Source organism: Bos indicus x Bos taurus, chromosome 24 (assembly GCF_003369695.1).
Source record: "Bos indicus x Bos taurus breed Angus x Brahman F1 hybrid chromosome 24, Bos_hybrid_MaternalHap_v2.0, whole genome shotgun sequence".
NCBI lineage: Eukaryota > Metazoa > Chordata > Mammalia > Artiodactyla > Bovidae > Bos > Bos indicus x Bos taurus.
In genome coordinates, this window is record NC_040099.1 from 1,102,082 (window position 1) to 1,129,376 (window position 27,295).

The 27,295-nt window shown below is 45.0% G+C and overlaps 1 protein-coding gene across 1 annotated transcript in view; it reads right to left on the bottom strand.

The window, feature by feature from the left end:
* ATP9B (ATPase phospholipid transporting 9B (putative)) overlaps positions 1-27,295 on the bottom strand; it is a 151,404-nt gene that overhangs the window by 23,045 nt on the left and 101,064 nt on the right. The window contains exons 12-14 of the mRNA XM_027526313.1: positions 22,512-22,672; positions 11,533-11,675; positions 3,230-3,342 (exon numbers count right to left, since the gene is read on the bottom strand). Of these exons, the coding sequence (XP_027382114.1) occupies positions 3,230-3,342; positions 11,533-11,675; positions 22,512-22,672 (417 nt within the window). The remainder of the gene's footprint in view (positions 1-3,229; positions 3,343-11,532; positions 11,676-22,511; positions 22,673-27,295) is intronic.

Genomic DNA, 27,295 nt, shown 5'->3' on the forward strand with positions numbered 1-27,295 from the left:
TGCAGACAAGGAGCGCTGCATATAGTAATTGCCTCCTGATGGCCCTGGACACACCCACCCCAACCCATTCACCTCCTCCTGGGTGGGGCTGTGGGAGGACCCCGACCCCAAGGCCCGTCACATGCTTCTCCACGGAACCCAAGGGTTCCGACGCCTCTGGAAAGCCTCTCTGCTTCTGGGTGGCTGTGCAGAGCAGCCGAGCCATGCCCATCCGCCCGTCAATCACAGAGCCAGCTAATGAGGTGGCCTCCTACTCAGCTGGTGCCCCTTCCTGCCTGCGCCCCCCTACCCACACCTGCATCCTGACTGCACACCCACACAGCCGCCAAGCGGCCCTGCTCCTGCTGACCCAGGCTGAGCACCTCACTCCACTCAAGTCCACTCAGGATCCCAGGGTGGAAGCGCGATCAGGCTGCACCAGACTCGTGTTCCGTTCCAGTGGACTTAGATTATTGTCATCTCATTAACACTAACAAGCAGAAGGGAACGAAGAAATCCGTTCACATAAAAAGCTGGATAACCAGCCAACGAACATAGCTTTCATTAAAAAAGGTTTGTAAGATTCTTCTTAGATGGGATACTATTTGCTGTGTCTATATGACATCTTTTCTGCTTTTAATTTTTTCTAGTAAAATAACTTATTTGGAGCTACTGAAATCATATTAATGGATAATACAGGTTGTTTTTTTTTTTTTTTTAAAGATGTCACCTGGCACTATTTAATCTAGACACAGATCACAAGGGAGATAGTAGTCCTCCATTAAAATTTTTTCATCTATTATAAATATTCTAGGTTCCAAAATACTCTGTATTAAAATGAACGACACCCAAATTAATAAAGTGCTTGACTTTACGTGTTCATGCACAGATGAGTGCTTCTGGGGGTGTCTGATCATACATATCACACACACACACTTAGGTAAGGCCGTTTTCATTTGATACCATCTCAAAAGTAAAGTACATGCCAGACGGGTGCACTTCACAGAAAAAAGAGATGGTTTTCACAAAACTGAATATAAGGCTGACAACATACTTCGTGTTCAGAAAAAGCAAGAGAGTTCCAGAAAAATATCTATTTCTGCTTTATTGACTATGCCAAAGCCTTTGACTGTGTGGATCACAATAAACTGTGGAAAATTCTGAAAGAGATGGGAATACCAGACCACCTGACCTGCCTCTTGAGAAACCTATATGCAGGTCAGGAAGCAACAGTTAGAACTGACATGGAACAACAGACCGGTTCCAAATAGGAAAAGGAGTACGTCAAGGCTGTATATTGTCACCCTGCTTATTTAACTTCTATGCAGAGTACGTCATGAGAAACGCTGGGCTGGAAGAAGCACAAGCTGGAATCAAGATTGCCGGGAGAAATATCAATAACCTCAGATATGCAGATGACACCACCCTTATGGCAGAAAGTGAAGAGGAACTAAAAAGCCTCTTGATGAAAGTGAAAGAAGAAGAGTGAAAAAGTTGGCTTAAAACTCAACATTCAGAAAACGAAGATCATGGCATCTGGTCCCATCACTTCCTGGGAAATAGATGGGGAAACAGTGGAAACAGTGTCAGACTTTATTTTTGGGAGCTCCAAAATCACTGCAGATGGTGACTGCAGCCATGAAAATAAAAGACGCTTACTCCTTGGAAGGAAAGTTATGACCTACCTAGATAGCATATTCAAAAGCAGAGACATTACTTTGCCAACAAAGGTCCATCTAGTCAAGGCTATGGTTTTTCCAGTGGTCATGTATGGATGTGAGAGTTGGACTGTGAAGAAAGCTGAGTGCCGAAGAACTGATGCTTTTGAACAGTGGTGTTGGAGAAGACTCTTGAGAGTCCCTTGGACTGCAAGGAGATCCAATCAGTCCATCCTAAAGGAGATCAGTCCTGGGTGTTCGTTGGAAGGACTGATGCTGAAGCTGAGATTCCAATACTTTGGCTACCTCATGCAAAGAGTTGACTCGTTGGAAAAGACCCTGATGCTGGGAGGAATTGGGGGCAGAAGGAGAAGGAGATGACAGAGGATGAGATGGCTGGATGGCATCACCGACTCGATGGACATGAGTTTGAATGAACTCCGGAGTTGGTGATGGACAGGGAGGCCTGGTGTGCTGTAATTCATGGGGTTGCAGAGTCAGACACGACTGAGTGACTGAACTGAACTGACTGAAGGAAGAACTGCAGAGGGCAAGGAGAGTTCAGTCCAGTCTGTGAAAAAGCAAGTGGGGACACAGTGGCCTCCGCAGGTGTGAGCAGCAGCGTGGCTGCAGAGCCTGGCAGCAGTAAGACCCGCGAGCACAGCCACCATGCGCAGGATGTGAGCTGGGAGGTGGAGAGCCTGAGGGCAGGGAGACCCGCGAGCACGGCCACCACGCGCAGCTCGTGAGCCAGGAGGTAGAGAGCCTGGGAGCGAGCAAGGCCACCATGTGTGGGACGTGAGCCGGGAGGCGGCTGTGTCGGCCCTGCTCTGTGGCCCCCACCTGTGATGGGGACCCATGGCCCTGACACCCCTAAGGCCAGGAGCCTGAAAAACGGGAGGACTGTGGCCCTGATGCCCTGTGGAGAGCAAATGCTGTACCCACTGGGCTGTGCCCTCCCACAGAAAAAACCGTTCCTCCTCCTATGACCTCAGAGGGTCTGTAAGTCTGCTCTGAAAACGATTAAGAAACCTATCCTTGTCCATTAGAGATCCAGACTGCATATTTACAGAAGAACTAACGTACTCTCTCCAAAGCAATGTGCTAAAGGACAGTGGTTAAGATGAAACAGGTTAGCTGTGCACTGATGATCGTTGACAGTAAAAGGCAGAAACATCAGGTTGCCTACTTCTGTTTACTGAGAGGGTTAAGATATACCTTTAAAAATACGAAGAGGGCTTACTGATTACGAAGAAAAACAGAAGGATTATTAAGAAACATATTTATTGCCACATTCCACTTAATATTCTTAAAAATACTGTGTTTACCGAGTAATTTTACAAATAGTTCACTAAGGAAATTTAATACAAATAAGTGATTTAAGGTGGTTAAGGTTATGCTTATACAACAGAGAAACTGTTAACATTAGTTCCAAGACTGTTTCCTGGTTTATAAGTGAGTGATGCGCACAGCCACGCCGAGGCGTCGCCGGGGAAGGAGCCGCGTTGCAGCTCAGCCTGTGCCAGGCCCCGTGGCCACAGCAGCACTGGGCACACTGGCAGGGAGATGCCTGCCGGGCTGGGCCCGCTCACCTGTGTGTAGGCGTTCACGAGGTGGTTCTGGATCTCATCCATCGTGTCCGTCCCGTAAGACACGGTGCCCAGGTGCAGCCGCTTAAACACCATCTCGTTTTGGGTGAGGGTTCCTAGGACAGAAGCAGCAGAACACCATCAACACAGGGAGCTTGCTGGCGGGTCACGGCTGCGCCCCAACATGTCACACCCAGGGCTGGCTGCGCCCTGCACCCCAAGCACGCGCTCTGCCACACAAAGCATCCCTGAGTGTCGTCCACACCATCCTCATTTACTTCCATTTCACTATGAGGACTGGAGCACTCTTCCTGCGGCGTCAGGCTCCCTTTCAGCAATTTCCAATAATGGGTTGGGGGCGGGGGGTCTGGTTCTGCAGAAAAGTCTGGGCTCTGTCTCCCGGTTCAGATCTGCTGTTGGTCCAAGGCAGATTTGCCCCTTCAGAGAGAGACGGGTGGGAAACTGGAAAGGTGACCCTCAGTCGAGATTAGCACGTCTATCCCCTTCACATGAATCTGTCGTGAACCACGGAGTATTTTCCACTGAACAGAAACAACGCACTCGAGCCTGGACACCACGTGAGTCGCACAGAGAGGAGGAGAGGAGGCAGAGGCGCTTTCCTGGCTGCTCTCCAGCTCGTGGGCCACCCTGTGTGCCCTCCTCACCCACCCTGGGACCAACCACCAACCCGGGAAAGCCATTTTCAGGAGGGTCCATGGTTTGAGCCTCCAATCAAAAAGATACACAACAGGCGCAGTGAAGTACCAGCATGACAGAGGGGAGGCCGGGGGCAGGCCGCGTATTTCAGAACCTCGGTGAGCTCTCATTAAAAGGGGCCCAGGAGGTCCCAACGGTACTCATCTTATGACCCTGACAGGAGACTTCAACTACTGCACGTGGATCACTTACTGTGAAAACACACACACAGCACATGACATCAATATGAAGAAACACACACAAGCACGGGACCTCAATATGAAAATGCACACACAGCACGTGACATCAGAATGAAAACACACACACAAGCCAAGTGACCTTAACATGAAAACACACACATAAGCATGGGACCTCAATATGAAGACACACACACAAGCACGGGACCTCAATATGAAAACGCACACACAGCACGTGACATTAATATGAAAACGCACACACAGCACATGATCTCACTCACACAAGCAAGGGACCTTGATATGAAAACACACACACAAGCACAGGACTTCAATATGAAAATGCGCACACAAGCACATGACCTCAATGTGAAAACACGGAAGCACAGGACTTCAACATGAAAATGCGCAACAGCACGTGACATCAATGCGAAAACACGCACACAAGCACAGGACCTTAACGTGAAAACACGCACACAAGCACAGGACCTTAACGTGAAAACACGCACACAAGCACAGGACCTTAACGTGAAAACATGCGCACAAGCACGGGACTTTAATATGAAAATACACACATAGCACGTGACATCAACGTGAAAACACGCACACAAGCACAGGACCTTAACGTGAAAACATGCGCACAAGCACGGGACCTTAATATGAAAATACACACACAGTACGTGACATCAATGTGAAAACACGCACACAAGCACAGGACCTTAACGTGAAAACATGCGCACAAGCACGGGACTTTAATAAGAAAACACACACATAGCACGTGACATCAACGTGAAAACACGCACACAAGCACAGGACCTTAACGTGAAAACATGCGCACAAGCACGGGACCTTAATATGAAAATACACACACAGTACGTGACATCAATGTGAAAACACGCACACAAGCACAGGACTTTAAGAAAACACACACACAGCACGTGACATCAATGTGAAGACACACACACACAGCATGTGACCTCAATGTGAACACACACACACAAGCACGGGACCTCAACGTGAAAATGCACACACAGCACGTGACATCAACATGAAGACACACACACACAGCATGTGACCTCAATGTGAACACACACACACAAGCATGGGACCTCAATGTGAAACCAAACACACACAAGCACAGGACCTTAACATGAAAACACACACACAAGCACAGGACCTTAACGTGAAAACACACACACAAGCACAGGACCTTAACGTGAAAAGACGCCCACAAGCACGGGACCTTTGCTTTTCCTGCTCCACAGAAGGAAAGCCACACGGGGTGAGGGGCGGGGGGCGGGTAAACGCCTGGCGAGCCCGTCCCCGGACTGCAGGCCGGCTTGGCATCTGGGGATCCCTGCACTTGTGTCGAAGCTCAGAGGAGGGGCGCCCTCGGGCACTGATGCAGTTGTAAGTGTGAACATGACGGAGAGCCATGTGATCACAGCGCACGTCGGACCCTCCTTGTGGGTTCTCGCCCCCTGCCTCTGCCCCCGACGGGAGGTTTACTTAGAGACTGTTTTGACAAACACTCTCAAAAGAACGTACGTCATGTACATCCTACACACGTACATGTATGCTGCGACCAGGCCTGCTCGAGTGGTGGTGAGGGGGCCGCTCTCTGATGACGGGCGTGGCCTTCTCGTGGCAGTGGCCTCTGCTGCTGCAGAGCACAGCTCTAGGGCTCACAGGCTCCCGCAGTCACAGCTCACAGGCTTGGCTGCCTGGAGGCACGAGGATCCTCCTGGACCAGGGATCAAACCAGCGTCCCCTGCACCGGCAGGCGAATTCTTAACCAGTGGGCCAGAGAAGTCCCCCATCCCTGCTTTAAATGGAAGTAACAATGGCATGGAGAAGTCAAAGCAACGCTTGCAGTCAGGCTGTTAGTGAAACAGTGAGCAAGACAAGAACACGGACCCTCTGATGGCACATCGCACGTCTGCCACCGCGTGGCGCTGCTGCAACCCAAGACTTGACTGACAGCCAGGTTCCGGTGCCAGTATCTGTGGAGCCACTCAGAAACACGCCACCTCCTCCACGAGCGTGCCATGCTAGGCATAAAAGAAAGAGCTCCTAAAGTAAACGCAGCCTGACAGGTGACTATGAGAGCAACAGGGAGTCCTCGGCCTCCGATGCAGGCCGGGTGCGGGCTGGGTCATCTACCGGCTTCAGAGAGCGGCTGAGGGACAGGGCCACAAGGTGACAGGGACATGGTATAAGTGGCTTGATTAAAATAGTTACTCACGGACTCCCCTGGCTGCCCACTGCTTAGGAACCTGCCTGCCAAGGCGGAAGACACAGCTTGGATCCCTGGGGCAGGAAGGCTCCGCAGGCCATGGGGCAGCTAAACCCAAGAGCCCCAACTACTGAGTTCGTGTTCTAGTCTGGGAGCTGCAACTTCTGAAGCGCCTGTGCTCCAGAGCCCCGCTCTGCAACAAGAATCCACTGCAACGAGAAGCCCCCAAACAGCAACAAGGACTCGCGGCAGCCAAAAACAAAACAAAAAATAAACAGAACCAAAGCCAACCAACCAACCAGAAAACAGTGTTACATCTTATGGTGCAGGAATGGAAACAAAGCTTCTAAAGTGGTAAGACTAATTTACAAACCATGCAAGCAGACATTCGACGTTATTTAATGGGGGTCACACATTCTACGTGCAACACACCAGGCCTTCCCGTGAGCCCGGCACCACTGGCACCAGCATGTGTGTGGAACCTCGCCTGACTAGCACCCCACTGTCCCTCTCCCTCACACCCGGTCACCCGCGTCAGCGAACAACCGCACCAGCGAGGCTGCTCAGGCTGCTTCACTGAGGCCCCACTGGGGCTCACCAGGCAGGAGACACCGCTGTGGTCCTCTGGGGTCAGGCCACCAGCACACACTCCGTGCACGTGTGCACACTGCTGGGCACATCTGTGCTCTGGTGCCCTTGGAAACCAGGGAGATGGTGCTTCCACGCGCCGCTGCCGCCGTCCTACAAAGCTCCCTGCGAGTCGAGTCTCAGCAAGGCAGCATGCTGGGCAACGGATGCTGTGATTACAGTGCATCCGAGAACCTGTTGTTTCAGAGGGTGTTTCAGGAATGGCTTTGTTCTACATGAAGACAAAAACTAACAAAGGAATTAATGTATTGCTTTAACAGGCTGCACCCAAGTCCAGTTTTAAAATTTATGAATCCTCGGCAGCATTGTTCTCAAACAATGGCATCTTGGGGGCGGCGGGGAGAGGGGATGTCCTCTCAGCAGGTTCGGGGCAAACGGCCTGTCCTCTGGTTTCAGCATCATTTGCGTGTTGATCACACCACGCCTAGTATTTCTGGTCAGTGTCAATACGCTCTGCGTCCTGGCAGCTAACAGATGTCGACCCTTGTCGAGTGAATTACTTTATGTTTCACGCACTGGTGGCCGCAGATGTGTCACTATGGCAACATCATTAATTTCAGATCTTACCGGAAACGTGCACTCCAATCAAACCTAATTATAGCACACGGCTTTCTTGTCCAGGAGGAGGAAACTGTAATGCAATTATTGGAATACTTCATTTTCTGTTCTGCTGCGGCAAATGAGAGATACCCTGATGGACGCTTCTTGTCAGAAAGCTTATTGATGAAGCACAAACCCAATTTACAACCGCACGAAGGCCTACCTCACAGCTCCACCAGCCCTGTGAGGCTCCTGACAGCAGCTCGCCCCCAACCCGGCCTCCGACAGGAGGGGCGCCCACACCCGGCTCATCCTGGGAGCCGTCCCGGGGCCTGAAAGGCAGAACAGACCCAGGAACTCAAGAACACCGCCGGAGAGCTACATCAGGAGCTGAAGGCTTCCGTTTAGAAGACGAGATGAAAAATATTTTCTCTATTTTATACAATTATTCTGTGTTGTTTTTTTTTTTTTTTCCCTTAAATCTCAGGAACCAAGACCATTTATCCAAAACCTAAAGCAGCGCTGGTCTAGCCTTTTAAAAGTAGCAGAGTGAACTGTGGGAGAAATGAGGCTTTGTTTTTATGACTCTGGGCAAAAACCACTTATCCTTACCCTGACTGTAACTCCAACTCAACAAAGAAAAATGAAGGAGTTACAGAATGATAACCCCATTTTTGTTTAAAATGCAAAACAACAGTTAGTCTTTGGAGGACAAATAACATCACAAAACCTTGACTTAACGACATCACACCGGCAGACACAGAGACTGGAGCTGACCATGTGCTGTCAGGCGTGAGCTTTGTCTGTACACTTCTGTGAAACAGTAGGTCAGTGCCCCCCAGGGCAATCACGTGCGATGGCCACACGAGGACTTCTGGTCCAGACAGCACCTGCTCCCCCAGGAAGAATGAGGTAAACTTGGCACCGGGGCTGGAGGCGACCGCAGAGGCCCTGAGAGGGGCAGGAGCTGCGGCTGGGGGTGGGGGGCCAGGCCTGAGGATGTGCCGAGCCCCCAGCCCTTCCCCGCCCCATACGCCAGGAGGGGCACGCCCTGCGGGGGTCGCTGCTGCATGGGCCCCTGCAAGGACCGCCACGGTACCGCTGTCCCGGAGCTGATGCTCTCTTTACACGCACCGCTGGCTCTTGTGGCCAGAATTTTGCTAGGAACACCTGGAACGTGCTGGTAAGGATAAGGACGCGTTAGAACTCTTGGACGCTGCTGGCAGGAATGTAAAATGGTGCAGGGCTGCCACGTCACCCAGTGCAGACGCTTCCCCAGGGAACAGCCACTTCCGAGGCACAAACGCTGGGCTGACCAGGCCAAGACCCGCCTGACAAGGTAGCCTGCCACAGGGTGCTCCCACCAACTGTGACCCGACTTGGTGAGTCTTGTCTGTGCAGACATGTCAGACGTTTCATGAAGGTGGAATGACACCCTCCTGCATTAGGATATCCTACTCAGGAGAACAGGGCGGCCGTACATTTAATTAGGTCTCAGTAAGGTCTTTCAATGTTTAAACACACATATCCACATAGTTCTTACCCATTTTTTGCTAGAATTTATTTTTTAATTCTTTATACTTTTTGTTGCTATTCTAATTGGCATTTTTAGAACAATGGCACCCCACTCCAGTACTCTTGCCTGGAAAATCCCATGGACAGAGGAGCCTGGTAGGCTGCAGTCCATGGGGTCACTAAAAGTTGGACACGACTGAGCGACTTCACTTTCCCTTTTCACTTTCATGCATTGGAGAAGGAAATGGCAACCCACTCCAGTGTTCTTGCCTGGAGAATCCCAGGGACGGCGGAGCCTGGTGGGCTGCCGTCTATGGGGTTACACCGAGTCGGACACGACTGAAGTGACTTAGCAGTCTTCCTTTTTGCTGGTATAGAGAAATGCAGTTCAACGCTGATACCAAATGCTGATACCAAGTTTACAGTGTTAACTAACTAAGCTCTCTCACCACTCTAGAAGCTCTGGGGGGGCTCTTCGGGTTTTGAGGTACACAGTCATGAACTTGCCTTCTCTGGGAACAGCCTGCCTGTGGGCACCAGGATGCTCGTCTCCTGGGGGTGGCTGTGGTTCCCGACTATGTTCACCGACAGCCGTCGACCGGGGCGGTGCTCTCTGCTGACAGCAGCTGGGTGCCTCCCTGCCCACGCCTGCCGGCTGTGGACTGACCACCTCTCCAGGACTCGGCTGGTTCTGGAGACATCTCTGACACATCTGTAACATCTCGTAGGGGTCTGGGTTTGCCATGTGCCTGCTTCTCCATCCAACAAGTTCCAGCTGTTTTCCAGAAACAGCTCAATCTTTGGATCAGCAATGGGCCATTTGTGCATTTTCCAGTGTTGTTCGAGGCTAACTCTCTGAAGTTTTCTCCCATCAGCGCAGTGAGGATGGGAAGGCACTTCCTCCACCTATCTTCTTGACCCCAAGCTCCTCAGGTCGCTATTTCTGAGTTTTTTTGATTCACCGAGTATCACCTTCCCAGCAGATTCCTCGGCGTCCCACAGAGACAAGCCCTAATGAAAACCAAACACAATCCAACAACTATTTCTGACTGAGCTGCAGGAAACCTGTAATCCCTGTATGAAGGCTGGCTGCCACAGGACACTGAACCATCGCCTTCGGGACATGGGGTATCTCTCTACTGCCGTCAGTCTCCCACAGCTCTCTGCCAGCTCTGCTCACTGCCTTCACACGTGCCCGCAGGTTCCTCAAGTTTGCGCCCTCATGTTTTACATGGACCTCAGCGATTCTAAACAGAATCATTCTTCAGTTTATTCCACATGTAAGGGAGCGACTTTTATTCCTGTTGCTATTTCAATCTGTAACCTGCCACTTTACTGATTTCTTATTTTCAGCCATTGACTTCCTTGACTGATTGTTACATTTGTAAATATTTGTTTCTTCTTTTGCTTGTGGATCTTATTTCTAGTCCCTGGCTCACAGCAGTAGCTGGAGTAAATGTCAAAGCCTGGTACATGTTAGTCTTTCTTTTTCCTGACCACAGTGAGGATTTTTCTAATATTTTATTAAAAATAAGGTTGAATTGTAATTGAGATATATTTTATTTGTTGCTGTTTCATTGCTAAATTGTGTCTGACTCTTTTGTGATCCCATGGACTGTAGCCCACCAGGCTCCTCTGTCCAAGGGATTTTCCAGGCAAGAATACAGGAGTGGGTTGCCATTTCCTCCTCCAGGGGATCTTCCAGATCCAGGGATTGAACCCGTGTCTCCTGCAATGGCAGGGGGATTCTTTACCACTGCCAATGGTATGGTATAATATGGGAAACCCATATTTTCTTTACCATTTATAGATTTTACTTCTAGTTGGCTAAGAATTACAAAGGAATTTACACCATGAATCAGTCAGTCAAGAAGGGATTTTAACCCTTAGATATGGCTCTTGTTATAGTTCTGGATTCAATTTGTCATTTATTTAGTATGTTATGGACTGACAAGAATTCTTTGATGAAAAAATTAAAAAATGAAATAAAGACAAAGCAAATTTGGAGCAGGGGACCCTATGGGGAAGAACCATTGTAGAGAGGCTCTTTCGAGAACGTTACTGTTAAAACAAACATCAAATTCACAGATCTTATTAATCCTCATTTTCTTCTACCAGTTTGTAACTACCATTCTATAATAAACAAGCCCTGTTAGCTATTAAGAAGCTACCAGAAAGGTGTAACACAGGCAGTTAAATAGAACAAAATCACAAGTGTAAGGTGTGGAAGTTCAAAACACAGAAATAAGTTTTTAAAAGTCTCTAAGAATCTCACATCTCGCTAATTCTGATGATCCTGTTATGTCAGAATCGGGAGACTGGCTGGAGGCCAGTTTCGCAGTCAGTGTGGGGATCGCTGTGAACTCAGCACTCTCACACATGTGCATACACACCCATACACACGCGTGGGCACAGGCAGGCCAGGGTCCCCCCACCCCCGCCCAGATGCCTCCAGGTGCGCGTGGGCAGAGCAGCACCTGTCTTGTCGGTCAGCAGGTACACCAGGCGCCCCAGCTCCTCCGGGATGGTGCTGGTCCGGACCACGGTGCCGGGAATGTGCTCGTCTCTCATGATCATCCACCCGTAGGCAGCCTTGCCCATGTCCAGGTTCACACGCAAACTGCCAGAGAAAACCCACTGCAGTCGTTAGTGACTCAACACCTCATGTCCAGCATACTTTCGATAAAAATTCATTTACAGAGACATGCATTCTCTGTAATGTGAGGTGGAAGAGATAGATCACAGTGGATTTCAGACTTTAAGAGAAATGAATTTGTTGACACCTAAGTCAGCAGGCCCCTTCTCAGCCAGTTGCTCATCCTTCGCCTATCAGCCTGGTTTGCGATGCAGCTGGAAGGACCTGGGAGAGGTCAACGGCAGCGTGGGTCCGGGCTCAAAGGGGCCAGAGATACGTGGGAGGAAATCACCCCGAATCACTGAGCATCAGTATCTGAGAGGGGTCTTGACATCCATCCCCGTGATTCACAAGAACAAAGGAGAAGCTCCCCCCCGCAGAGGAGGCCGTGAAGGGGAGCAGGTTCAGGAGGAGGCTGGGCGAAGGCCCTCCGAGCACCAGCCCCTGAGCATCACGTTCATAAAAACAGAGCAGAGCCACTGTGTATGAAGGAAAAACACCTTCAACTAAGACGATAACACCATATAGGGAGGAAGCAGAGCTTATGTTCACTCTGATTCACACTGGACATCTTGATCAAATGTCAGTCCATTAAAAATTTTCATTTTTAATGCCAAAAGTTTCTAGAAGCTCAAACTTCAAACACCAAGTCGACAGAGTAATTATCATCACTTACTTTAACTTACTTTTTAGTTAGATATTTAACTTACTTTTTAGTTATGTTCTAATTTTATGGAACTTCAAAACACAGGCCTCTGTTCAACTGGTATTGGATTGGCCAAAAAGTTTCTTCTGTTTTTTCCGTAAGATGACTCTAGTAGCACTTAGTTATCTTTAACTTCATTGACACAATTTTGTTAAGATTGTATTGTGACAGTTGTCATAGCATGCATTAAAAAAAATGAATAAAATTGCTGAATTTTTGTGTAGCCATTTTAATACTGAAGATGGAAAAAAAGCAACATTTTTGGCATATTATGCTTTATTAGTTCAAGAGAAGAAAAAACACAACTGAAACACAAACAAGTTTTGTGCAGTTTATGGAGAAATTGCTGTGACTGATCAAATATATCACAAGTGGTTTGTGAAGCTTCGTGCTGCAGATTTCTTGCCGGACGATGCTCCGCAGTTGGGTAGACCGGCTGACGTTGATAGCAATCAAATCGAGACATGAACTGAGAATAATCAACGTTATACCACATGGGACACAGCCAACATACTCAAAATCAAGTTTTCAAATCAAGTGTTGAAAACCATGTGTACCAGCTTGGTATGTTAATCATTTTGATATTTGGGTTTCACACATGTGAAGTGAAAAAAACCTTCTTGATGGTATTTCCACATGTAATTCTTTACTGAAACGTAATGAAATGTTCTGTTTTTAAAACAAATTGTGACAGGAAACGAAAAGTGGATACTATACAAGAATGTGGAATGGAAGAGATCATGGGGCAAGGGAAATGAACCACCACCAACCACACCAAAGGCTGGTCTTCATCCAAAGGTGATGTTGTGTAAATGGTGGGATTGGAAGGGAGTCCTCTATTACGAACTCATTCTGGAAAACCAAACCATTAATTCCAACAAGTACTGCTCCCAATCAGACCAACTGAAAGCAGTGCTTGACGACAAGCCTGGGGAATTAGCAGAAAATACATCGGCTTCCATCAGGATAACGCAGGACCTCAAGCTTTTTTGCTGACCAGGCAAAAACTGTTACAGCTTGGCTGGGAAGTTCCGATCCATTCGCTGTATTCACCAGACATCGCACCTGCAGATTTCCATTGATTTCAGTCTTTACAAAATTCTCCTAATGGAAAAAATTTCCATTTCATGGAGGACTAAAAAATGCACCTGGAACAGTTCTTTGCTCAAAAAGACAAAATGTTTTGGAATGATGGAATTATGAAGTGACTGAAAAATGGCAGAAGGTAGTGGAACAAAATGGAGAATATGTTGTTCAATAAATTATTGGTGAAAATGAAAAACATGTCTTTTACTTAAAAACTGAAGGAACTTTTTGCCAACCCAATACTTTAGTTACACTTTTTCTGAACAAAAAATTTTTATTAAGCCTTCTATTTTGAGTATTATAATAATAGCTACCATATACATATTTAAGCTCATTATATTACTAATTTAGCAACTGTGAAATTTTCTAGAGACCTACTCCAAATAAGTGGGAAAATGGCTGCAGTTCTAGATGGTCAGTTGAATCAGAGGCAGTTATGACCTTTACTGCTAAATAATGTTGTTTCTGTTCAGTCACTAAGTCCTGTCTGACTCTTTGCAACACATGGACTGTAACCAGGCTCCTCTGTCCATGAGATTTCCCAGGCAAGAACATTGGAGTGGGTTGCCACACCCTCCTCCAGTTACACACATAAGAAAAATGAAATAAACTATCTTCACGAGCTAGCGTGTTCAAGAGTGTCACCGAGAGGAACATGTATGAACCTGCTTTATGCTATGGTGAGAAAATACGAGGTTAATTTTAGAACACAGAGGTCATCTTAACAGTGGCACTTTCTTTCCCCATGTTTCTTCCCCATGGCCACAGAAGTGTCTGAGGGGGTAGCCTGGACCCTGCACAAGTGAGGTGTGCAGCGTGGACTGTGGCATACCACCCCCAACCCCCCCACTCCCCCCGCCCCCCGCTGACACGGCCTGCTGCATTTAAACTTAATTTGTTACAATTAAACCTGCACATTTATCAGGACCAGGTGAGCCAGCTGCAGGGCACACCAGGCTCCTCAGGGAGTGAAGCTACCTGAGATAATTCACACATACTTCTCCAAAGAGAGGCTTATTTTTAGATCCTAATCTGAGCAAAAGAAAATAAAAGTCATTTAAATGACAAGCTTTATCTAAAGTAATCAAAACTTTTTCCTGTAAATAGTCATTTAAAGGAAAAAAGCTCAGATACAATTTTATCTGATTTCTCCCTCCCCCAAATGTTTTATTCTATGATTCTTTAAAATTTTCATGACACACCACAGATGGCAAGCGATGGTTCAACAATGTTTTCACCAGGTGATTTGCCCATGGCTCTCAGGACCAACCTGGACCAACGCACCCGCATGTGTGATGGGGTCAGGCTCACGTTTCTTGAGTAAGTCTGTAACCATGAATCTTGAACTTGGATGAAGCTGTTTCAAGACAGGTAGTAAGTACAAGTACACAGTTTAGAAGTAAGGGTATTTGTCTTGGAAAAACGTATTTCCATCTCTTATCTCAAATGATTCCTATAGTTAGCTTTTCAAATATATATATAGTTAGCTTTTCAAATATAGTCAGCTTTTCTGCAAAGAAACAAACAAAATCCAAATAAACCAAAAACAACAAACACCACATAGCACACAAACATATTATACCACGAACAAGAGCCAGAGGAAAAATACAAGAGAAAAAAACTGCGGAAGGTGTGAGATATACACGTGGGACAGGCGTGGACTGTAGCCTGGACACACAGGGAAAATGAGAAAAATATTTGCATGAAATAGGCAAAAATAAAAATGGAATAGTCAAGTCCATAAATAAATCAAATTTTAGAACTAAAATAATACCAATAACTGAAATTTAGAAATTAGTTTAATGCCTGATTAGATATAGCCAAAGATGAAATCAGTGACTTGGAAGACAGGTCATTAGGAATATTATTTATTAACAGAATAAAGCAAGAAACAAAAAAGGTGGAAAGTACAAAAGTAAAACAGGAGAAACAAAGGGTACGGGTGAATCTCTGCCCACCCAGAACAGGACAACGGCAGTATATTTAGGGACAAACTGAGAATGTTCTTGGATGAGTGGAAGAAACCTATCTACAGATTCAGGAACAGACATCTATCTAGACACACTGTGTCAGAGAGCAGGACACCACCAACAAAGAGCACACCTGAAAGACGCTGGGAGGGTGCCGGGGGTAAGACCGAAATGAAAAGCAGCAAACAGCAGCCGCAGAAGCCAGAAGAGAGCAAGACAGACGTGACAACGCAGAAACCTATCCACAGGTGAGACTGTTTTTCAAGAGGAGAAATCTGGAGTTCCCAACAAAGAACCTCTCTAAACAAAAACTGAAGAATTAATTTCTGACAGAAGGAAAATTATTCTACATGGAAGGTCTGAAAGGTAAGAAGAATAAAACATTGATAAACCAAAATTAAGAGGGAATGTGTAAAACAGTAATCTCATACAGTTTAAGAATAACTACAATTAGGATAAATTACAAAAATGGATTAGGTCAGAAGGGGCAAATAGAGTTAAACATTTGTAAGATGACGTGCAAAGCAAACTAATACCTTTAGACTCTGAGAAATTAGGAATGTTTTAAATTTCAAGGATACATACTAAAAAGAACAGAAACTCTTATAAAACCTACCAACTACTAGAGAAAAGGTGGAATTGAAAAAAAAATGGTAAGAAAGGAGAAAAAATACAGAATAGAACTATACATTAAAAGCACAATATAAAATAATAGATTTAAACTAAAAATACAACAGTATTACAATAATTGTGTATGCACTAAATAGTCAAAAACTATGAGTAGATTAAAATTAAACTTTATGCTATTTACAAGAGACACATATAAATATAATTACACAGAAAAGTTGAAAGTACAAAGATGGAAAAAGACATGCCAAGCAAATTAAAGCCAGCTGGCATCACTATATTAACATAAAGCAAAGTAGAATTTAATGCAAAAAGCCTTAGCAGAGATAAAGAAAGTCACTTTCTATTGAGAAAATACATAATTCAGCAGAAATATGTAATGATTTAAACTTGGATACCATCAATAGTAAAGTCACAAAATATATAATACCAAAAATAGAATTCAAAGGAAAAATAGATGAATTCACAATACTGATGGGTGATTTGGACACCATCCTTAGTAACCGTTAGAAAAGGTTGAGAAAACAAGCAAAAGGTACAGAGAAACTTATGAACAAGATGAACAATCCTGACCTAACAGACTGTGAAGCACTGAGACCAACAATTCAGACTTCATGTTCTTTTCAAGTACACAGTGAATGTCCACAAAAACCAACTAAATATTGGACCCTATAACTAGTCTCAAAATATTTCACAGATGTGCAATAACAAATGGCATGTTTTCTGACAACAATGCAATTAAGCCAACTATGAACAGAGACATGTTAGAAAAGTCAAATATGCTCATAAACTAAGAAATAACTTTGTAATAACCATGGGTCAAAGAAGAAATCACAGTGAAGACTAAACAATCTGTAGTTGACAATCACAAAAATACTACACATGAAATCTTCTAGGATGCTGCCAAAGTAGTACTTATATAGAAATGTATAGCCTCAACTGCATATATTCAAAAAGGTTAAAATATGAAAACCAGTGAGTTAATCATCTATCTGAAGAAGAAGAATACAAACCAAAGAAGGTAGGAGGAAAGAAATAAAGTAAGTTAACATTATTAAAATAGGAAAATATTACATAGCCTTAGGGAATCAATAAAGTCAAGAGTAGGTTTTCCTAAAGACTACTAAAGATGACAAAACCACTGGAAGACTAATCAAGAAAAAAAAAGAGAAGGGGCAGAAATAAGTATCAAGAATAAAGACGATCAATACCACAGATCACACTTATAAGAAGAGATTATAGGAAAACATTATCAACAAACTTTAATAAAAATTTTTGAATATTTAGGTACAGGTGATGTATTTCTTAAAAACCATACTTTCCAAAACTGACTCAAGAAGTTAAAAACTTGAAATAAAGTTTTCTGACTAAAGTTAACTACTTAAACTTTAAGTATTTAAGAAATATAAATAAACCAGTAGAGAAATCAAACAACCTTCCACAACAAAAAGTTCAGGCTGACACGGGCTCCTTGATGTGTAAATGTCCAAGGAATAAATAATTACAATTTTAAACAAAAAATTTTGGAGAAGACTCATTGATGTATTTTAAGAGAACAGCATAATCTTGACACTAAACACCAAAAGACGATGTGAGAGGGAGGCATAAGTTAATCTCACTCAGATAAACCAATGCAAAAACTTCACAAAAATGACAAGCAAATGGAATCCAGTAATGCATGAAGGAGTATTATACCATGACCAAGTTGTGCTTTTCCCCCCAAATAATACAAAGCAGGTGTGACATCAGAGAGTCAGTTGGTATAATTTGGCAAATGAATATCTGAAGAAGAAAAACTTAAGATGAAAAATCATCTCAAAAGATTTAGTAGCAATGTTTAAAAAATTATATCAGTGATTTAAAGACAATTTTTAACAAAATAGGAATAGAAACAACTTCTATTATATATTGTAAAGAAGGGGTTCTGTAAAAACTTCTAGCATCCTTACGATGAAATGTTGAAAGCTCTGCCTTTCACACCGGGAACAAAAGAAGAATGTCCGGTATCACTAACATTAAGCTAGAAATCGTTGCTGCAATGACAAGGAAAAGAAAGAAAGGGTGCAAAAAAACTGAAAGAAAACAAGCTATCATTATCCACTGACTAGGTGATTATCTACAGAAAAAAATGGAATAGATTTCACATTAATAATTAGAATCAATAAAATTTTACCAAAATAGATGGATTCAACCATTTTTATAGAAATCCATTTTATTTCAAAAAATGGCATTTATAACAGCATTTGAAAAATGTCAAGTATCTAAAAATAGTTCTAACAAAAGTTATGCAAGATTTCAATGAAAGTTTTTAAAAGGTTTGAGATGTTAGAAAAGACCTAACACAGGTAAGAGATATTCCACAGTCATGGTTTGAAGATTTAGTATTAAATGTAAATGACCAAGGAGAGCCTGCATGTGCGCTCAGTCGTGTCTAGCTCTTTGCGACTCCGTGGACTGCAGCCCGCCAGGCTTTTCTGTCCATGGAATTCTCCAGGTAAGAATACTGGAGTGGGAAGCCATTTCTTTCTCCAGGGGATCTTCCCAACCCAGGGATCAAATCCTGTCTCCTGCATTAGCAGGTGAATTCTTTACCACTAGAGCCACCTGGGAAGCCCAACCGAGGAGAGCAAAGGCATTCAATGAACACATGGAGGACTTGTTTTTATCAAATACCAACTTACTATAAGGGCTTACGAATTAAGGCACTTTGTCATTTGGTCAGGAAAAGACAAAAAGACCAGAACAGGGAAGCCAAAATAGACCTGTGCATATATGAATACTTAGCATGTGACAGAGAGGACCCCAGATCATTGGGAAGAGGTGCTTTCTATAAAGGGTGCTAAGAGAACCGGTGTGGGAAAATATGTGAAAATACTACTTCACACTATTAACCCCCGCCCCCCACAAAATAGGAAACAACAACAAAAGCACTTTCAGTGGTCAAAGAGAAAACTGATGAACTTCTAGAAGTTAACACAGGAAGACAGCTTCACCATTCTGGAGTAGAGGAGGAATTCTTAAACGTACAGAGTAAAAGGCAACAACGAAACAGAATTATAAATTTGACAATGTAAAATTAACAATTTTATTTATAATTTAACCACTGGGTGAGTAAAAATTCAAGTTAAAGACTGAGAAAGATTATCAGCAGAACAGAGAACTGAAAAAGAACTAACATCCAGACATCATAAGTAACTACAAAGCAGTTGTAGTAACTTCCCAGCAAAGCAGATTCCATCAGGTTTCAAGAGCTGAGAATAATTCTCTGTGCCTGGAAGCTCCACAGCCTCTGCAGCACATGTGCCAGCTCTGGCCTCAAAACTATTCTTCCTTTCCCCGCAAATGTAGCACATGCCTGCAGCCAGGCTGTTCTATCAGCCCATTTCCAGCCGTGGAGAATTCCAGCCCATTTCTCCCACACAGAATTTTGGGAGTCTGGCAGGCTTCTTATTTTGTTCTCTCTGTCCCTTCCAGTCCAAGACGGCAGTGTTACTGCTGATACAACATTTTCAAAAACTCTGAGGGTCTTTCGTCTGTGTCATGGGGGGACCACACCGTCAGACAAGAGCCCCTCCACAGGTCTTTGCTGGACAAACCCATCTATTCTTCACTCCTGCTGAGATGGCTAAGTGGATCTAAGAGTCACAAACCTCCCTTCTTCAGCAAAAGGCTGTCCAGCCACACCCTAGGACTTCCCTCCAGTGCATGCTTTCCACACACCGAATCTTCTAAGGTTAGCATCTTCTGCAGTCTGGAGAGACTGCAAATGTCCCAAGCCGAAAGTAACTGAATATCATACCGAGGTCTAAGTAAGGTTGAAAGTACTCTTTCCCCTAAGCATTCTACCTGGAAAATGAAGCTGGCAGGTTAGCATAAACTTGTGATGCTGCAGGAAGGGTATCTGCCCTATAAATAATTTGACAAAAATCTAAGTATTTTCCTTCAATAAAACTCCAGGAAAGTTAATCTCTAAATTCTGAAGCAAATGTTGTGCCTGTGTTAGCTAACATTTTCAACACTCCCTTCTTGGTGTGCTGACCAAGCAGAGCTCTGGGCAGAGCACCGGGCGTCCCACCAAGCGGTCAGCTGGTAGAATGAATACGTGGGCATTTCCCTGGCAAGCCTTCCCACACCCGCTGATTTGGCTGCTTGACTCAGAGTGAAAGAGAGGAAAATGGTCTCCCAGGCCACACAAACACTCATCAACGTCAGTGTTTCCACAAAGACGCTGTACCCACAAGAGGCACTCCAGTGTTTACTGGAAGGAACGCCGCTGTCGCCTCGTCAAATATCACCTTGCTTCTGTTGCCCACCTAAGCCTCCCTGGCTCAGCATTGCTAAGACACTTGTTTCTGATCATCAACGAGACTGTCACGCAGCATTTCACAGCATATGCAGAAAACACAGTGACTAGAGACATGTAATGCAAGTTCCTGACCTGAGGCAACTGTACACGCACCATGAAGAATTCTGATGGTTGGCTTTGTGCTGTGAGAGAAACAAACGACTTAAGGAACACATATTTATTTCTGATGACAAAAGTCGAGGTAAGTCTTATACTATTTTCCTTGAAAGATGAAGTAACTTGTATCAGGTGACTCAAACAAATTTAATTCTGTAGAGAATTTCAATAAAACCGCTCTCTTTTCTTCAAACAGAAAAGCCTTTTAGAGTGTTAGGTCAGTAGAAGAAAAAGCACTTTATTTTCCAGAACTGGTACTTTGAAAAAGAGAAAAGACTATTTTAAGACTAATTTAAAATTGATTCTTCGTTAAGCGCAGAAACATATTTAGTAAATACTAAAATGTATTGCTATTTATATTTTAATGGAAACTTTGCAATGAGAAAACAAACTTGGTTGAATCAAATGTTAAGCCCCTAAATCAGTGTCCTCTATACGTTTTACATTTTACTGTGTCATCCCTTCTGCTAAACCTGTATAACTGCATCCTCACACTATGAAAAATGAGGAAAAGTGTCACGCTGAGGTGCATGTGAGCATCTCAGAGACAGACAGAGGTGCAGTCACACTTCATCCAGCGAGTCTCTCCAAGCTTGACGAAGCATGTTAATCTAAATATAAAACTGTTGATGGAAAAACTAGAACAAGCCAGATTTGCACAGAGCCTTGTACCTTTCTCATTTTGTAATCAGATTTTTTTTTTTTGGCCCCACCAGTGGCATGCAGGGTCTCAGTTTCCCACCAGGGACTGAACCCAAGCCTCACACAGTGGAGTGTGGAGTCTTAACCACTGGACTGCCAGGGCAGTGCCACATAAGCAGACTTTTTAAAAGGATATATAGACTTAAAAAAAGGATATGTGTGAATGCTAATATACTTATGTATAGGTAAGTATGAACATTCTTACTTCTAAGTCTGTAAGTATATCCACATCTGAAAGGTCTTACAGAATTTATCATTAGCTACAGAGATTATACATAATATTTCTTTCTTTCTCTTGTTATTGGGTATTATCTAATTTTTTTACTATAAATATATAAAATTGAAATGTGAGAAAATGATCATTAGTTTTTGTTTAAAAATAACTTATGTATTAACTTTCATGACTATAATTAGTATTTCCTATTAAGAGGATAAGGGGGAAACATGTCAAGTCTCTTTACATCATTAGTTTACTACAGAAAAGAAGAAAGAAATTAAACATAGTCATATTAAAAAACTGCAATAAAATCTGAATATTGTTCAATAGTTTCTATCAAAGACGGAAGTGCCCCAAAGAAGGAAGAGCACTCTTACCCAGCCTTTCTCGTTGTACAACAGAAATAGTCATGAAGGACACCACATAAAATTTCAGAACTGATAAAAGCAAAAGAATGAAGAAAAACAAGATTCATGAAAACAAAGGAAAAAACCCTAAGAAATCCCAAGAAAAGATGTGTTTGCTCAAGAGAGACGGGAGGAGATGGCCGTTGGCAGCTGCAGGACAGGGAGTTTGTTAACACCTGAGATAGGCCATGCGGACCTAGAGACTCCGCCCCTGGAGGCCGGCTGTCCTGGGGCAGGGCCCCCAGTGCAGACCTAGAGACTCTGCCCCTGGAGGCCGGCTGTCCTGGGGCAGGGCCCCCACTGGGGTTCAGGGCGGGGGGTGGGGGGGTGGGGGGTCGCCTCACATCAGGGGGTGGGGCTCACACCGGCAGATTCTGGGCTCAGGCCTTCCAGTGCTGAGAGCGCTGGGGCCAAGGGTAACAGAATGGACCCCTCCACCTTCTTCTCAACGGGGAGTTTCAGGCACGTGCTCACTTCTCAGAGTCAGTGCCCGCTGTGAAAGGGAAGCAGCCATGGTTAGAGTCAGTCCCTTATCTTCCCTCTTTAGTTCTAAGTGGATCATTTCTTTCACACTGAGAACAACACATTCAATAACATCATATTCAATGAAACCAGACACTGGTTTTCCTCATCCTTAAACTCACCTTATGGGAATGATGTAGGAGAAGAGGAGGAGAAAGCGGAAGAGACTGCGGTACCAGGGGCCTGCAAATCCCTGCAAGGTCACCATGACAACCGAGAGGGCAACCAAGGCCAGAAATAGTGCTTTGGTCAGCTGGTTGAGTTCAAGATCCAACAGACCAACCTGAAAGAAAATACAGAATTAGCAAAGAGCCACAGTGTCTCTAATTTTACAAGTCTAAATACATGGTAGGGATGACTTTCTTTTGTATTAGCCTTTATTACAATAAAACACATTTTCTTGGGAAAACTTATGACATTTACAGTTTTCCCCAAAAAGTGTTCTAGAGATTCAGGGAGAATTTCTGGAAATAAGTCCCGGTCCCCAGAAGGTTTCCAGAAAGAGGCTACTGAGAAAACACAAGTCCTGAGAGCCTCTCTCTGAACGAAGAGATTTTGACTACTGCTGGACAGAAGGGGACGCACAGGCGCACAGCCCACTCCTGCGAGAGCACAGGTGCCTTTTCCTCTGCACGGGCCAGGCCAGAACAGGCCGGCTGTCTGTCATCCCCCTCAGCCAAGAGCCTCTCTGAAAAGAACTTCTCTTGATTAAGAAAAAAAGCAACAGATGGAATAGTTAGCTTGCAATGACAACTGGTTAATTTGCAGAAGTCCTCCACTGGAGGTTCTCCCAGGAAGGTATGCGACACTCAGATTCAGTTTGTGGATTATTTACCAGCTAAGCAAGATATGGGAAAATTATGTCAGTAAGAATTCATTCCTTTTTTTGTGTGTGATCTGTGCGGGATCTTGGAGGTAGAAAAGGTGAGACATCCAAACACCGCCCGTCCTACAAGCTAAGAGAACACAGCTCTTCTGAAGCATGCAACTTCACTTTCCAGCCCAGTAACCTCCTCCCAGTCTTCCTCCCGGCCGAGTTTCATGGCTGAAAGACCACCGTGCAACGTGGTGTGGCGGACAGGGAGGGGCGTGGGGAGGGCAGTGTGGGGCTTTGCAGAAAGGCTTTAGAGCCGCAGAGAGGAGAAGGGACGCCACACTGCAGCTGAGATGCCTCAGGACGCTGTGTCCAGGCCAGTTTGGGTGCTGGCTGCGCAGCTTTGGGCGAGATGGGCGTGTTTCCCGTCTGTGACTGGGCAACTGGGGGGAGGAGGCGCACAGCACAGGGAGCACGGCCTCCAGCATGGAGCAAGACTACAGGCATGGTGCTACTGTTCTCACTACCAGGACCACTTTCTTTATTGCTGAGAACGTGCATTTGAGTCTCTGCTTCCTAGCCGTGTGGCCGTGGAGAACGTTTCACACTCTCTAAGCCTCACTTTCCTCCATGGTAAACTGGCGCTGCCCATCTCCTAATGGAGGTGCCGGGAGCCCAGACAGCATGCCCCACCCTCAGGCCAGGGCCCAGCAGGTGTTAACAGAGCCGCTTACTCCTAAGTTTTATGACACTAGCAGAAAAGTGAATCCTATCGGGTTATCTGTCATTTGAGTTTCTCCTGTATCTGGTACAAATTTTGAAAAAGAGAAATTAAAAAAGGAAACATGAATTACCAAAACTACCAACAGCAGGACTTGGGAGTCTGATTATCAACTCCATTTAAAAACCAGCATGACCAGGACAAATACCTTTATAAACACCTTAAATTTAAAACTTGAAGAATTACTAAGCTGCTTAATAACAGTTTACTTTGTAGTACCTTGTCAAATATCACTTCTTTGGCCAATAAAAGGCTAGTCTTTTCCATACCTCACATATTTAGTGTATATCTTGTTTTGATTAATATTTGCCACAAACCCTCATGATGTTAGAACTTCTAGTTAAAAAGAAAGCACTTGTAGTTAAAAAGAAAACTCTGTCAGAAAACCCATTAAGTGCAGCAGTGAAGAAAATTCATTCATTATACAAGTAAGTTTAAATGTCTACTACATTTTTTGCTAAACTCTAAGGTTATGAAAAATGAAGGTGTACAGTGGTAAAAGAATCACTTGCCAATCCAGGAGATGCAAGAGATGTGAGTTCAGTCTCTGGGTTTGGAAGATTCCCTGGAGAAGGGAATGGCAACCCACTTCAGTATTCTTGCCTGGAAAATTCTATGGACAGAGGAGCCTGGTGGGCTACAGTCCATGGGGTCACAAAGAGTCAGACGTGACTGAGCACACATGCATGCTAAGGTTATGAAAACTGAGTAAACTACAAGATTTCACCTGGGGAGAAACAGTCAGTCTAGCAGGAAATGTTACATGTATTAAAAAGCAGAGACATTACTTTGCCAAAGGTCTGTATACTCAAAGCTATGGTTTTTCCAGTGGTCATGTACGGATGTGAGAGTTGGACCATAAAGAAGACTGAATGCCAAAGAATTGATGCTTTTGAACTGTGGTGTTGGAGAAGACTAATCATTCCTAAAGGAAATCAATCCTGAATGTTCGTTGCAAGGACTGATGCTGAAGCTCCAATACTTTGGCCACCTGATGTGAAGAGCTGACTCATTTGAAAAGACCCTGATGCTGGGAAAGAGTGAGGGCAGGAGGAGAAGGGAATGACAGAGGATGAGATGGCTGGATGGCATCAGTGACCCAATGGACACGAGTCTGAGCGAGCTCCAGGAGACGGAGGACAGGGAAGCCTGGCTGCTGCAGTCCATGGGGTCGCAAGTCAGACGACCGAGCAACTGAACAACAACAGTAGGAAAGGTAAGATGAACACGAGTGATATGTCCTGTAAGAGAGGAATCTTCTCTAACCAAGCTTACGGACAAAGTTACCTCTTAGAACTGACGATCAGCATCGCTGTTGGTGGACACCTTATAGCCTTTAAAGAGGTTGCACAAGCAACGGGAATGACACCAGGTACCCAGAAGCAACACGACTGAAAGTGTGTTTAGTGCATGCACCCTACTTTCACACCCGACCCAGACACTGCAGGGTCCCCTGGGTGGGCTGGGAGCCACTGGGCCCTGGGGTAGGGGTGAGGGCTGAGGGTGATCTGCAGACCCCATCCCTCCGAGCCAGCCCCCAGCAGGCCCCGGCCCTCACTAAGCCCCCACCCTGCAGACTCAGCCCCTCAACTGGCCCCTTCCACCATGCCCTGCTCCTCACTATGTCCCCCAACACCCCAACAGGCCCAGGCCTGGGACACGTGGCTGCCTCTGGTCACGCTATTCAGACTTGGAACTCTGGAGACTTTCCCCGGGTCCTGGCGATGCCTCACGTCCACGTGCCTGCGGCTGATGAGGCCCTTCCCAGGCCTCATGGGCTGGCCAGGTGTGCAGCACTCCCTGGAGGTGGGGCGCCCTGCCTTCCTGGCGGTCACTTCCAGCACAGTGCCCCGGCAAGTGGGCAGTGGGGCCAGCTGGTCCAGGACGAGTCACGCGAACAGTGTTCTGGAAGCTTCTCCGGCAGCATGGGGCGGGGCCTCCATGAGAGCAGGCAGTGGGGACCTGGACGCCTGATTTATCAACTCCATTTAAAAACCAGCACGACCAGGACAAATACCTTGCAATCTCCACTACTTCAACTACTACATAGTTTATGCTTGAATTATTGAGAAAAATAGGGTTTTGGATTAAAATGAAGAAAAATTAAGCCAGGGAAGTAGAGCATGTTTCAAAGCCTGGGCCTCCGCGGTGACAAAGGCGGCCTGAGTTCCAGGCCTCGGGAGGGTCAGATGAAGTCATTACTCATTCAGTCAGGGAGAAAAGACTCAATTACCTCAACGTAAAGATGCTATCAATGAATGCAAAGTGCATATTTTACCCTATTCATCCAAATCCCATTAAAAAGTGAAAGGAATGATTTAATCTGGCCTTCCAGAGTTGGTCTTTTTTTGTAATAAAATAAAGAATCACTGTCTTGCAAAATGCATAACCACTACCTCACACTTTCCCCTGCGTTGCGGCAGTGAAGGAAGGTCTGTCAAGAGGCAGGAGGAAGCGGTCAGCAGTGGGCACCAAATTTCCTTTGAAACAATGCCCCATGTGGGACTGAAACGTTACCAGCGGCCACTGCACTCTGATGCACAGTTCACTCCAAGTGTCAATGTGCCTCCAGTGGAGGAGGACATGTGGTCAGCCGCCTGATGTGCCTGTAAGGCGGACATGCTGTCTTCTCCAAACACTTCCAGCTGAAAGGACGGAGTAACAAGTTCAGCAGAGTACACACAGCCTCTCAGCAGTGGGCTGTTCCCTGCCGTCTTTCAGGAGCCTTTTCTCAACTACGACTCTTCTTCCTGGAACACAACTGCACCACGCTACAGTATATATCAATAGTATGGTCTTATTGGAGAGGGGGGCTCAATTCTAACAAAACACAGCGAGGAGAACAGAGATATTTCAACTGTTTTTTAAAAGGTCATTTGCAATTAATTTTATACTCATTTTTCTAGAACACCCTTGAAAGTTTCTTCAACTTGCCTAAAATGCAGTCTGGACTCAAAAACTATTCACCATGAAAGCTAATTAACACTAAAGCTACAGATTCTATAAAGGTGGTAACTTGAGTTTTGATGTGAATCTCTTCCTTCTTTAAAAACTTTTAAAACACCTAAACAGGCCAGGTACCTTTTACTCCGATTTCAAAATCTTTTCACCCCTAACATATATTACTGATCAGTTGAAGTAATTATGACTGTACAAAAAAAGGTAAATTAAGTACACTAGGAAGTAACTTTCAACATTTTTGTAATTTCCTATATTAGTAAAGCAAATTTTCTTCCACTTGTCATAATATTTGTTTTACTTGAAACAACTGTGATAACAAAATTAAATACGCTACTGGAAATTTTAATCTC